Source organism: Gekko japonicus, unplaced genomic scaffold, assembly GCF_001447785.1.
Source record: "Gekko japonicus isolate JY-2015 unplaced genomic scaffold, Gekko_japonicus_V1.1 scaffold226, whole genome shotgun sequence".
Classification (NCBI taxonomy): domain Eukaryota; kingdom Metazoa; phylum Chordata; class Lepidosauria; order Squamata; family Gekkonidae; genus Gekko; species Gekko japonicus.
Window position 1 is genome coordinate 818,403 of NW_015169178.1, and position 13,867 is coordinate 832,269.

The 13,867-nt window shown below is 53.4% G+C and overlaps 1 protein-coding gene across 5 annotated transcripts in view; it reads right to left on the minus strand.

Annotated features, from left to right (window-relative positions):
* The window catches only part of CELF3 (CUGBP, Elav-like family member 3), a 127,502-nt gene that overhangs the window by 6,903 nt on the left and 106,732 nt on the right, over positions 1-13,867 (minus strand). For 2 of the 5 annotated variants that reach the window (XM_015416040.1, XM_015416039.1), the window contains exons 6-11: positions 13,369-13,512; positions 9,500-9,650; positions 7,452-7,601; positions 4,073-4,138; positions 2,509-2,617; positions 203-231 (exon numbers count right to left, since the gene is read on the minus strand). In XM_015416040.1, the coding sequence (XP_015271526.1) occupies positions 203-231; positions 2,509-2,617; positions 4,073-4,138; positions 7,452-7,601; positions 9,500-9,650; positions 13,369-13,512 (649 nt within the window). Of the gene's footprint in view, positions 1-202; positions 232-2,508; positions 2,618-4,063; positions 4,139-7,451; positions 7,602-9,499; positions 9,651-13,368; positions 13,513-13,867 lie in introns of all 5 variants that reach the window. The other 3 variants (XM_015416043.1, XM_015416041.1, XM_015416042.1) reach the window with 3 other exon arrangements.

Here is a 13,867-nt window from a genome sequence, read left to right on the forward strand (position 1 = left end):
GAAGAGCCAGTGCTGTCCAAAGACGTTTCCGTGGTCATGTAGCCGGCATGACTAAACACCAAGGCGCACGGAACGCTGTTCCCTCCCCACCAAAGTGGTCCGCTCGCCCCTGGCTTCAGTACCGGGTGAGGGGGGAAGAGGAGCTGGGGGGGAGATGGAGGGGGGTGGAGGCCAGGGGGGAACCAGCAGGATGGGGGGGTACTTCCCTCCTCCTGCTGCTTCCTCCTCTGCCTCCCCCCCCCACGAGTATCGCGGGTCCCCCCTTGTCACTCCTAACTTCCAATCAGGCAACCCTACATAGTCTGGGATCTCAGGGCTGCTAGAAGAAGCACCTGGTAAGTGGGTGGGGCCAGGTAGGGCTTCTACCCAACAAGGCTTCTGATTGGCCGCTGGAGATTTGTTTGGCTGTGCAGATTTCAAAAAATATTGCTTTGGCAGCAGCTGCCACCACAGCATGGGGCTCTATCCTGTGTTCCTGAAGTTAAGTTGTGGCAATCGTTTTGTGGCTGGCTCCGCCTTTTACGGCAGCCATTTTGCTGCTGCGCCTACCATGCCACGTCTGAATTCCAAACGTGCCCTCAGACTCGAAAAGGTTGGGGACCCCTGCCTCAGACAGACACTTTCGGTCAGGCGTCCAGAAGTCGTCTTCTGGTTCCAGTCAGCATTGATTGATTTAATTCCTCTCTCTTGGTAGCTGAGCCTGCTGAATGACCTTTGGTAGCCGTTTCTGACCACTACTTGGGGGGGGGTAATCCGTTGTGCTGCCAGCTGTTGTAAGAGCAAACCCTCTGCAGGTTTTAATTCCATTTTGTTCCGGGAACGGGAGTCTCTCGAACAATCTTCCGGGGGAGCGCTCCAGGGGGAAGAGAGACAGCGTGTGGAATTAAATAGTTGCATGTTCAGATCTCTCTCTTCCCAAATGGGAGCTGCTTTCTGGCCTTCAGCTTGGCGAGGCTGAGTCGGCAGTTTGGTCTGGCGGGGAAGGCAGGCCTCCACGAATGAACGGAGCGAGCTGGCAAGTTAGAGCTGTAAGCTCAGATCATAGAATCTTAGAATCAGAGAGTTAGAAGGTGGCCTACAGACCACCTAGTCCAACCCCCTGCCCAATGCAGGACCAGCCTAAAGCGTCTCTGACAAATATTCGTCCAGCCTCTTATCTCTGACAAATATTCATCCAGCCTCTTATCTCTGACAAATATTCGTCCAGCCTCTTCTTGTTAAGTCGCTCGCTTAACAAGTAGGGAGAGTGATTCAGCAAAAGAGCAGCTTTATTCAGCAACTCGAACACAACTCCAACACGGATCAACATCTGATAGCCAGAACAGCTTTTACATTGCAGCTGTCCTGCTTTTAAACTCTCCCGGCTAATGTAGCCACGCCTACTGTACAATTACCAACCAATAAGGTTGTATGCATAAGGACCAATCACGGACGTTCCCACTCAGGGAGCTTGCTGACAAGTGATTGGTTGGTTCTTCCTGGGCTATCAATGCGATTGGATGGATTTGGATCCTAGCCCAGGACGAAGCTTAACATGACATTTCAATTAGATGTTTTCATCACACATTATGCATTCAATGGCAGCTTATTGACCAAGTCCGTCCTCGTTGCGGAGTGGGGGACTCCCGGGTTGATCCAGGAGCGCGCCCCCCCCCCGCATCCACGTCACCAGGAAGTGATGTGACGATGCCAGGCACGCTGGGGGCGGGGCCACGACCATCCAAGGGGAAAACATAGAGTTTTCCCTTGGATGACCGTGGCCCCGCCCCTAGCGTTCCCGGCGTGGTCGCGTCACTTCCTGGTGACATGCACGTCGGGGTGGAGTTCCCCCCGGGGCCCGATCAGGTGGCGGCGGGGAACGGGCATCTGGGGCTGGGGTTTCCCCGCCCCCCGGGGGGACTTGGCAAGCCTAAATGGCAGCTTATTGAATACATTACACTTCTTGAAAGCTGCCAGTGAAGGGGAGCCAACCACCTCTCTAGGCAGCTGATTCCACCTTTGAACCACTCTGACCGTGGAAAGGTTTTTCCTAATATCCAGCTGATACCTTTCGGCATGTAATTTAAACCTGTTGCTTCAGGTCCTCTCCTCTGTTGCCAACCGGAACAGCTCCTTGCCCTCCTCCAAATGACCAGCCTTTCAGATATTTAAAGAGAGACAATCATGTCCCCCCCGTCAATCTCCTCTCCTCCAAACTAAACATTCCCAGGGCCCTGGGCCTTTCCTCGTAGCCTTTCCTCCTGGATTGCAGCTTCTTTTTGAACACGCGAACCTGCCTTCTACAGAATCAGACCCTTGGTCCATGAAAGTCAGTATTGCCTACTCAGACCGGCAGTGGCTCTCTGGGGTCTCAGGTTCAAGGTCTTTCACATCACCTACTGCCCGGTCCTTTTACCTGGAGATGCCGGGGATTGAACCTGGGACCATCTGCGTGCCAAGCAGAGGCTCTACCACTGAGCCACTGGCAGGAAAAGGGCTCCTCCATTTTGAGACATGATCCGGGCTAACCTACCTTCCCGCTGCTGCTGCTGTTGTGGAGGCGGCTGCTGGGTGATGATGGTCGCTGGCTGTTGCGGGAAGGCTGGGCTCACCAGTCCGTAGGCTGCGGGGTAGGCGGCTGTGGGAGGAAGCAGGGAAGAGTGAAGGGCAGGCTCCTGTTTCGGATCCGTCAAGCAACAGGGTCTGGCAACAGGGCGACTACCCCATGAGGCCTAGGCAACGTACAGAACCGCAAACTGGCATCGTCCAGGCAACAAGGCCTACGTGGTGGTGAGTGGCAGGTCTCTGGTGTTGCTAAGGCAACAGGGTCTATGCATGAGAAGGAACACCAGTCCACTGCTGTTGCCCAGGCAACGGGGCCTGTGAGTGAGAAGGAATACCAAGCCTCTGGTGTTGCCCAGGCATCAAGGCCTATGAGTGCGAAGGAACACTAAAGCTCTGGTGTTGCTAAGGCAACAGGGTCTATGCATGAGAAGGAACACCAGTCCTCTGCTGTTGCCCAGGCAACGGGAACCACAAGTGAGAAGGAACTCCAAGCCTCTGGTGTTGCTAAGACAACAGGGCCTATCCACAAGAATGAGCACCAAGCCTCTGATGTTGCCCAGGCAACGGGGCCTATGGGTGAGAAGGAACAAGTCTCTGGTGTTGCCCAGGCAACACAGCCCACGGGTGAGAAGGAACACCAAGGCTCTTGTGTTGCCCAGGCATCGGGGCCTATAGGTGAGGATGAACCCCAAGCCTCTGGTGTTCCTCAGACAAGGGGGCCTATGGGTGAGAAGGAACGCAGAACCTCTGCTGTTGCCCAGCCAATGGGGCAACAGAGTGCATATCATGCACCTGGCATTGCCAGAGATAACCAGGAAACCTTCTGAGTTGCCGCTGTCTACCAATGAGGCCTGGGTCCTAGGGTGGCCAATCCCCAGTTGGGAGCAGGGGACCCAGTGGTTTGGAGACCCTCCCCCCGCTTCAGGGTTATCAGAAGCGGGGGGGATGTCTGCTGGGCACTCCATTATACCCTATGGAGAACAGTCCCCATAGGGTATAACGGAGAATCCATTTGTGGGTATCTGGGGCTATGGGGGAGGGGCTGTTTTTTGAGGCAGAGGCACCAGATTTTCAGCATAGCATCCTTACCTCCTCCCCACATCCGGGATATCATGGTGAAGCTCTGGTATTTGGGCAAAACCTGTCTGGTAGAAGCCAAATTTACCATAGAGTTTTTCGCCCAAGTACCAGAGAGTCGCCCCGACATCCTGGATGTGATGACGTCACTTCCAGGTCACGTGGGCAATGACATGGACACGTTGCTGTACATCAGATGGATCTCCCAGCTGCTCCCGGTAAGTCTCGCCACCCTCGCCAGTTGCCAGGAGGGACGTTGAAACCCTGGGCCATAGGGAGAAGGCCAAACCACAAGCCCAGGTGTGGCGATGAAAACCAGCCCCCTGGAATCATCTGGGCAGGAGACGAATGCCCGGTGACGTGCTGCAGGCGTGATGCTCGGGCCAGGACAGAGACACCCCAGGCCGACACCATACAGTGTCCCACATTCACACACACACACACACCATACCTGTGTAGTGCTGCATCCCAGCATACGCCTGCTGCAAGGGGTCCACGGGGGCTGCCGGGCTCTGTGCTGTGACACAGCAGGAGGGGAGAAAGAGAAAACACAGGGGATAAGCGTCTCGCTGTCGTACGCCTCGAATCCCTTAAATGGAGGCCAATAAAGGCAGAGCGCTTCAGGTTGCCCACTCCAAGTGGCAACGGTTAGCACTCTGGACTCTGAATCCAGCGATTTGAGTTCAGATCCTGACGGAACCTCCAATTATGTTAGGGGAGTTTTACCGGAGATTTGGGGGCGGAGCCTGGGTAGGGCGGGGTTTGGGGACAGAAGGGGCCTTGAGTGGGGTATAATGCCATAGAGTCTGCCCTCCGTAGCAGCCATTTTATCCAGGGGCACTGTTGTGGAACGCTATCTACAATTCGGGTCACCGCATGTCAAAGAGGATATTGTGGAGCCACAGTTTGAAGAATACGGCTACCCAAATGACTAAGAAGGTGGATCTAGGGTTAGTCCAAAAAATGATCCAAAAAACCCGGAAACCTGTATGCGTACTGCGCTTACAAAAATAGTTTAAGTAATTAAAGTGACAGTGTAATAATTCAGAGTGCGAATATACACACGATTAAGATTTCACAAGGTAAATACAGAAATAAGTAAATTGATGAGATGTTAACGATGATCTCAGAAATGTTCAACCGTTTCGATACTAATCTTCTTCCGAACAAAGATGAAGAGTATGCAACATCTCTAGTCAATGTCTCAACTGGTACTGTTATGTATTGAAAACAATGAGGAATTTTAGACAGACAATATAATCCGGAACAGTTCCCAAACGGTTTCTGGTCTGTCATTTCAGACAGAACCATTTTAGAACTGGCTCTCTACCGGGATATATTTGTAATTTCACACACAAACGTTTCTGTCCCGTTTAGGAAACGGGGCTGAAGCGTTTTACCTGTCAACCGCTTCCAAGTAATCTTTAGTTTCCTCTCCCAGTTCTGATGCGCTTTTCCCCACCGTTTTTCACCTGCATTGGCAATCTCCGGCCTTTTTTTTTTTTTTTAACGTTCGCTTTATAGCGCTATAGCGCTATAGCAGTATAATGCTATAACACAATGGCACTATATCAACCCTATTGGATCGCCTGGAGTGTTGTGTTATAGCACTATAGCGCTATAGCGCTCTAAAGTGAACCTAAAAAAAAAAGCCAGAGATCGCCCTCGTGGGTGAAAAACAGTGGGGGGAAGGCGGAAAAAAGCGGTGCAGTCTGAAATGGAAAACCGCTTCAGATCCAGCTTTTTACCGGAAGGGGAAAGCCATGTGTGAAATGGCAGCCCTATACCGGTTTACTCCACGACGGATCAAAAACGCCTTCAAAACGGGTTAAAAAGGGTAATGTGAAATTCCTCTATGTTATGCTTGAGTTCTGAACAGGATTGTAAATAAACCAGTCAGAGCTGCGCAATGTTCTGGAGGGAAGCACTCTGATTGGACCTTATCTGTAAATAGTTATTGGTTGTTATCTGACATGTGGGTGTGGCCTCCCAAGCCCGGACTGTTTAAAAGAGAGCCTGTTGCTCTATGTTTTTGTCTCGTTCATGATTTCTTCTGACTTCGACAATAAAGCTGATTCACTGTTCACTAGCTGTGTTGAATCTCGTACTTAACAGGTACATATCAATAAGTCTCACTGAAGTGTCATGACATCATTGCATAAGATTCCAAATGATTCTTAGAAGGGCAGAAATGCTGTGAAGTGCCCTTCTAAGAATAATTTCATCTTTGTTCGGAAGAAGATTACTTCTTCCAAGGATTACTTGGTGTGTATTTTCGCACTCTGGATTATTATACTGTCACTGTAATTACTTAAACTATTTTTGTAAGCGCAGTACATATACAGGTTTCCGGGGTTTTTTGGATCATTTTTTGGACTTGCTTTAATATTGTTACCATCATCTCGACACAGTGGATCTAGGGTTGCCAGCCTCCAGGTGGGGCCTGGGGATCTCCCGCTTTTACAACTGATCTCCAGCTGACAGAGATCAGCTCCCCTGGAGGAAACGGCTGCTTTGGAGGGTGGACTCTGTGGAACTGTACCCTGCTGGGGCCCCTCCCATCCCCAAACCCCGCCCTCTCTCGGATCCGCCCCCAAAGTCTCCAGGTATTTTCCAACCCAGACCTGGCAACCCTAGGTGGATCCCTTTTCTCTGCAAGGAGAAACGTCGGGACATTTAGTGTAGGAATTGGGGGGGGGGCAGATATGAGAGAGTTATAAAACATACATGGTGTGAAGAAAAGGGGAAGAAGCCTTCTGTCTAGGCCGCCGTCCCCTGCTTTCAACAGGGATATACAATAAATATATACGTTTAAAAAAAAAATTAAACCAACAAGGAAACAACAGTCCTTAATAAAATTATCAATCCTAAAATGGCTAACAGTCAAAATTCCTGATTTGGTAAATCGTAGACCTCCCAGAAGAGACTTGTAAAAGATGGGGCGGGGGGGGGGAGAAATAGGGGGGAAGAGGGGTATGATGGAGTGCCAGAACTCGGGGCCACTGAATGAAGCTGATGGAATTTGATTTAGAGTAAATACATTCCCCACAACATGCAATTAACATATGGAATTTGCTGCCACCACAGTGTTCCCTCTAAGCTGAGTTAAGTGTGAGCTAGCTTAATGGAGGAGTAGAAGTCTAGCCGTGGTCAAGGGCTAAAATGGAGCCTGCATATACAGAGGCAGTCTATCTGGGAGTAACATTTGCTGAAAGCCATCATGGAGGAGGGCCATTGCCTTCCTTCCCGGCTTGTGGACATCCTGAAGGTATCTGGCTGGCCACTGCATGAAACAGGATGCTGCACTGCAATGAAGAAAAAGTAGGAGGAGGAGGAGATTGGATTTATACCCCGCCCATCACTAACTGAAGGAGTCCCAGAGTGACTTACAATCTTCTTTCCCTTCCTCCTCCCCACAACGGACACCCTGTGAGGTAGGTGGGGCTGAGAGAACCCTCTTGAGAACTGCCCTTGAGAGAACAGCTCTGAGAGAACTTGTGACTAACCCAAGGTCACACTAGCAGCTGCATGTGGAGAAGTGGGGAAACAAACCCAGTTCTCCCCGATTAGAGTCTTGTGCTCCTAACCACTACACCAAACTGGCTCTTGGAACAAGTTGAGCAGCAGCTTCTTCCCAGGGACGCTCACAGAAACAGAAATTTGCAGCTGGATCTAGCAACATGGGATTATGAACTGTAGCAAGTGTGTGTTATTCGGGATACCCAGGTGGCACGGGTGGGTGGGATGCCCAGGAATGGAATCCCAAGCGAAGAGGAACATGAAGAGACTGAGGCAAGGCTCGGAGAAGCGACCTCGGGCAGAAAAGATACCTGGATAGGGGTGGACGCCGTTCGTGTAAATGGCCTCCGACGCAGGCTGGCCCGTGCTCTGTGTGGGAACGGGGCTGTACCCGTTGACGCTGAGGGTGGCTGGGATGGCAGACACTGGCGTGGCCGCGATGGCAGGCGGTGTACTGGTACCTGTGGGGAACGACGTCGGGTGAGGGTGGCAGAAAGACGTTCTGGCCTTGGCCTGCCCCCACCCCCGTGCCTTCTCCCGCCTCGATTACCTTCGCTTACCAGAATTTATTTACTTCAATTATGCCACTCTACTTTTTGGGCAAAACTCTATGGCTTGTAGCCATCTTTACTACAGAGTTTTGCCCCAAAAGTTGAATATCGCCCGGATGTCTTTGGGCAGGAACGCACAGGAACGGAGTTCCGGCTGGCTCCCAAGTTGGCCACACCCAGCAGGAACTCATTAGCATAATAGGCCACACCTAAAAGCAGGAACTCATTAGGATTGGCTACATTAGGGGTGTGTGGCCTAACATGCAAAGGGGTTCCTGCTACAAAAAACGCCCTGGGTTTTGACAACAAGCAAGGTAAACAGAATAAGAAGCAAAAGGTGGGTGTGGCTGGATGACCACACTTCTGGTAACATGGGAATGCGGCCTCATATGCTAATGAGGGCTGCAGTCAGGGGGTGTGGCCTAATATGCTAATGAGTTTCTGCTGCTGGGTGTGGCCTATTATGCTAATGAGTACCTGTTGGACTTTTTCTACCAAAAAAACCCTTAACGTGATGATATCGCTTCCGGAAGTGATCTCATCACACCAACAATGTCTCCCGCCCATCCCTGGAACATCCCCCAAATCCCCCCACCCCCGACGGCAGCAGGTAAGGACCTGGTGACCCAACTGCATTGGTCAGCAGTACATGAGCAAGATTCGAGTCCAGGAGCACCTTAGGGATTTCCAGGGGATAAGCTTTCGAGAGTCAACCCTCCCTTTGACAGATACTTGTCGGTCTATAAGGTGCCACGGGTTCGAATCTTGCTCAGTCACTAGGTTTGCCAAGCCCCCGCTGTGGGCGGGTAAATTCCCACCCAGGAGGCCCGTTACCCGCCGCCGGCAGATCGGGCCCAGGGGGGAACTCCACCCCCTTCCGGAGGGCGTCCCCAGAGTGATGATGTCACCCGGAGGCCACATTGTGGGGGGACACTCTGTAAATTGAGGGAAAACTCTATGGTTTCCCCCCGAGTCACGGTGCCCCGCCCCCAACGCAGGCGACGCGATGAAGCGCACGGGGAGACTCCCAACGGAGCCCGGAATCCCCCCGCTTTCCAGGTAAGTCGACTTGGCAACCCTATCAGTCACTCCGTGTGCAGCCGATGCCCAAGGGCGTGTGCGGAACATCAGCATTCTCTCCCTTGCGCAGTCTGGAACAGTTATTATTATTATTATTATTATTATTACATTCCATTTGTATACCGCTCACCCCCTGAGGGCTCTGAGTGGTTCACATTACATTATACAACACATCCTGCCTAGGGCTACACATACAATGAAGGGGGGTGGCTGGCCTAACAGGCACCCTCTGACGGAGTCTTTTTTTGTTGTTGTTCTTAATCTTTCTGCGGGAGGTATTTCAATCCGGCGGCGGCATCTTCCTGGCACAGGTCTTATAGCGCGGGTCTTCTCTTTAGTTGCTGCGATTCCACGGGCGTGGGCGAAGGCGCGTCAGCGCGTGCTCCTGCTGCGGCCTCTGTCCGATAGGCTCCGGCCTGCTGCGTCACCCCGCCTCCACGCTCTGTCAGCCCAGCCTCACTCGCTCGCTCAATTCGCCGTCGCCGCTATGTTCTCCACCACCACTACTCCGCTGCTCCGCCACCACGAAGGATGGGTGCCCCCCCGCTCTAAGAGCAGGTACCCATTTTGTCTACTTGCCCTTTAATGGGCTTTCGAGCCGCTGGGTGGACGGGACCTGGGACTTGGGCCGAGAGCTCACCTCGGCCACGGCGGGGCTCAAACAGCCAAAGCAGTCCGGAATGGAGACCCGGCCCCGTATTGCCTGGCCACCCCGGGCCCCGGCTTACCTGAGGAGGGCGTGATGGGGGTGATGGGGGTGGCGATGAGGCCGTTGGGGTTGATGGTGGCCATCTGCTGCATCTGGACAGCGGCCATGGTGGCCATGGGGTTGAGGTAGGCGGAGTGGGCAGCCACCAGAGCGGCTTGCTGTTGCATTAGCTAGGGGGAGCGGGGAAGGAGGGGGAGAGAGAGAGAGAGAGCAAGTCACTTCCTGGACGGCTGGAACCCCCGCTCCGGGTCTGCCCGCTCCCCAAACGCCCATCGGGATCCCCTCCCCCAACAATTCCTGTCATGGCTGCCTGTCTTGTGGGGTTGCCAACTTTGGGTTGGGAGATTCCTGGAGATTTCGGGGCGGGGCTCAGGGACAATGGGATTATGGGAGGAGAGAGAGTTCAGTGGGGTATCATGCCATAGGCAGGGGATGTAAGGCACCGGGTTCCAGCCCAGATGACGGTGAGGCCCTTCCCCCATTAAAAAGTTAACCTTGTTCTTCTGCTAACCCTTCCTGCCCCTTACAGTTATTTCTGACACATGGCGACCCTATGAGTTATCGTGGATGAGGGAGTGGCTCGAAAACATGCTTCAGAGTGTGTCAGGGAGAAGAAGAAGAGCAGGTTTTTGCACCCTGCTTTTCTCTACCATGGAGCTGTGGTGGCTCAAGTGGTTAAGATGCTGAACTGCAGGCTGTGGAAGGTCAGTAGGTCAGCGGTTCGAGACCTGGGTGCCGCAAGACGGGGTGAGCTCCTGTCTCTAGTCCCAGCTCCTGCCAACCTAGCAGTTCGAAAGCAAGCAATTGCAAGTAGATACATAGGTACCACTTTGGTAGGAAGGTAACAGCGTTCCGTGCGCCTTGGTGTTTAGTCTTGCCGGCCACATGACCACAGAAACGTCTTCGGACAGCGCCGGCTCTTCGGCTTTGAAACGGAGATGAGCACCGCAACCCTAGAGTTGGATTCGACTGGCTTTCAAGCAAGGGGAACCTTTACCTTTACCTTTCTCTACCGTAAGGAGTCTCAGAGCGGCTTACAATCGCCTTTTCCTTCCTCTCCCCACAACAGGCATCTTGTGAGGTAGTAGGGTTGCCAAGTGTGAATTCAGCCGCAGCGGGGGATTCCCGGCTGGCGGCCAAAGAGAGCGCGTGCGCCGCATCCACATCGCCTGGAAGTGACACGGGCACGCTGGGCACGCTGGGGGCAGGGCCACGACCATCCGAGGGAAAACCGTAGAGTTTTCCCTTGGATGACCGTGGCCCCACCCCCAGCGTGCCCGGCATGGTCGCGTCACTTCCGGGTGACGCGCACGTCGGGGAGGAGTTCAGTGGAGTCCCCCCCGGGGCCCGATCCGCCGCCGGCGGGGAACAGGCCTCTGGGGCGGGGGTTTCCCCGCCCCCCGGGGGGACTTGGCAAGCCTATGAGGTAGGCGGGGTAAGAGAGATTTTTGAGAGAACGGTGACAGGCCCATGGTCACCCAGCAGGCTTCAGGTGGCGGAGGAGTGGGGAATCAAGCCAGACTCTCCAGATTACAGTCCATGGCACTTAACCACTAGATCACACTGGCTGGCACATCTCGCAGTAGAAAGCTAGCGCCTCAGGGTTTAGTCAAGCTCAGTGCCAGGAGGCAACAGGGGAAGGCCTTGGCCTCTCTGCCTTGTTTGTTGGCCCTCCAGAGGAACTGGTTGGCTGCTGTATGAGACAGGATGATGGACTATATGGATCACTGGTCTGATCCAGCAGGGCTCTCTTCTGATGTCCTTCTCAGGGGAAGGCCTCGGCCTCTCTGCCCTGTTGTTGGCCCTCCAGAGGAAGTGGTTGGCCCCTGTGTGAGACAGGAGGCTGGACTAGATGGACCCTCACTGGTCTGATCCAGCAGGGCTCTTTTTATGTTCTTATCAGGGCCTTGTTGTACGCACAGTTTATGAAACACTTTATACTCTGCCACTGACTAACAGGTTTGACTTGGTGGGTGCACTTAGCACTTCCACGGTGCATATGTTAAGTGCCACATTTATGATTCTAACATCATGAATGCATTCAGGTATTACCTTTGGTTCATTTGTGACTGTTGTTTGGATGCATGCTGGGAAGGTAAAATGCTGAAAGGACAAAATGTTAACTTACTATTTTGGCTGAGGCTTATGGCCTCGGCAGGCCAGCTATAACTGCGCATGTCTCTGGCTAAACGAAGAACAACGGCTCCTTGTAAACCATATCAGCTATATAGATACTTTTAGCATTTTACAGTCTAAGAGAAAGAGACACTTCTTGTTCAGCTGAAAGGGAAAAAAAACTTTACTTGGGAAAGCTCAGCCTAAAAGGTTTTCTGCCAATCAGAGACCTGTTAGGTCAGAGGGCTGATGTTTGATGGAACCAATCACCTTGTTCAATTTGTGTGCATCACCCTGAGTATAACGTCCTACGTCACCCTTTGCGACACTCGAAGAGTCTGTTGGGTATTCAGGGTTCCAAAGCCTTGAGAGCTGTACTCTTCCTTTATTAATTAATAAATTATTTTTTTGGTCTTCTACTCTACAGGACTGCTTTGAGTGTGTATCCTCAAATTGGGCTGGGAAAAACACTACCAAGGACACCGGTCATGTCCAACAGCCCCTATACCCTGTTGTTGGGCCTCTAGAAGAACTGGTTGGTCACCGTGTAAGACAGGATGCTGGACTGGATGGACCCTCACTGGTCTGACCCAGCAGGGCTCTTCTGATGTTCTTCTCAGGGGAAGGCCTCGGCCTCTCTGCCATGTTTGTTGGCCCTCCAGAGGAACTGGCTGGCCCCTGTGTGAGACGGGATGCTGGACTAGATGGACCCTCACTGGTCTGACCCAGCAGGGCTCTTCTGATGTTCTTCTCAGGGGAAGGCCTCGGCCTCTCTGCCATGTTTGTTGGCCCTCCAGAGGAACTGGCTGGCCCCTGTGTGAGACGGGATGCTGGACTAGATGGACCCTCACTGGTCTGACCCAGCAGGGCTCTTCTGATGTTCTTCTCAGGGGAAGGCCTCGGCCTCTCTGCCCTGTTTGTTGGCCCTCCAGACGAACTAGTTGGCCACTGGTTGAGATGGGATGCTGGACTAGGTGGACCCTCACTGGTCTGACCCAGCAGGGCTCTTCTGATGTTCTTCTCAGGGGAAGGCCTCGGCCTCTCTGCCATGTTTGTTGGCCCTCCAGAGGAACTGGCTGGCCCCTGTGTGAGACGGGATGCTGGACTAGATGGACCCTCACTGGTCTGACCCAGCAGGGCTCTTCTGATGTTCTTCTCAGGGGAAGGCCTCGGCCTCTCTGCCCTGTTTGTTGGCCCTCCAGACGAACTAGTTGGCCACTGGTTGAGATGGGATGCTGGACTAGGTGGACCCTCGCTGGTTTGACCCAGCAGGACTCTTCTGAGGTTCTTCTCAGGGGAAGGCCTCGGCCTCTCTGCCCTGTTTGTTGGCCCTCCAGAGGAACTAGTTGGCCACTGGGTGAGACGGGATGCTGGACTAGATGGACCCTCGCTGGTCTGACCCAGCAGGGCTCTTCTAATGTTCTTCTCAGGGGAAGGCCTCAGCCTCTCTGCCCTGTTGTTGGCCCTCCAAAGAAACCGGTTGGCTGCTGTATGCGACAGGAAGCTGGACTTGATGGACCAGTGGTCTGATCCAGCAGGTCTCTTCGTATGTTCTTGCCATTTTTTTCTATGAGGAATTGGCTTTTTGTATAGAGGCGCATAGAAAATCCCCTCAGGGCAGCTAAGGCACAGGTTTACTCTCTGCGAGAACTAGGCCTCATGGTGGCCGGAACACCGCCCATGTGGTTGTCCCCACTGCCCACCCCCATGCCTTCTCCACTCCCCAGCGTCCCCTCCCTCTGCTCCCTAGCCGGAGACGGCCGGCCCTCTTACTGCTTGGGTGTAGGCGCTGTACGCCCCGAACTGCAGCGCGATGGGGCTGAACATGCCCAACTGATTGGCCACTTGCTGCATGCGCCGGAGGCCCCGCTCCTTCTCGGTGTCCGCAAATTTCACCACGAGGCTGGAGGAGGCACCCTGGAGGGGGGGGGCAGAAGAGGAGAAGAAAAGGCCCCCCCAGATCGTCATCTGAAAGCCCCTCACAGGCACTAAAGGAGGTGTGGAGAGACGCCATTTTGTGGATAGGTTTAAGTTGGTGCGGGCTGGATAGGAGGAGACCATCAAACTTGAGGTAGGCTTGGGCCTAGAGATAGGGTTGCCAAATGTCTCTTACCTCCTCGGCGGGGGACCCCAGGCTATCTCCCGGTGTGTGCGCGCGCAAAGCGCGCACGCGCGCCGCGCCTACGTCACCCGGATGTGACATTGCACGCTGGGGGTGGGGCCACAGCCATTTGAGGGGAAAACATAGAGTTTTCCCCTCAAATGGCTGTGG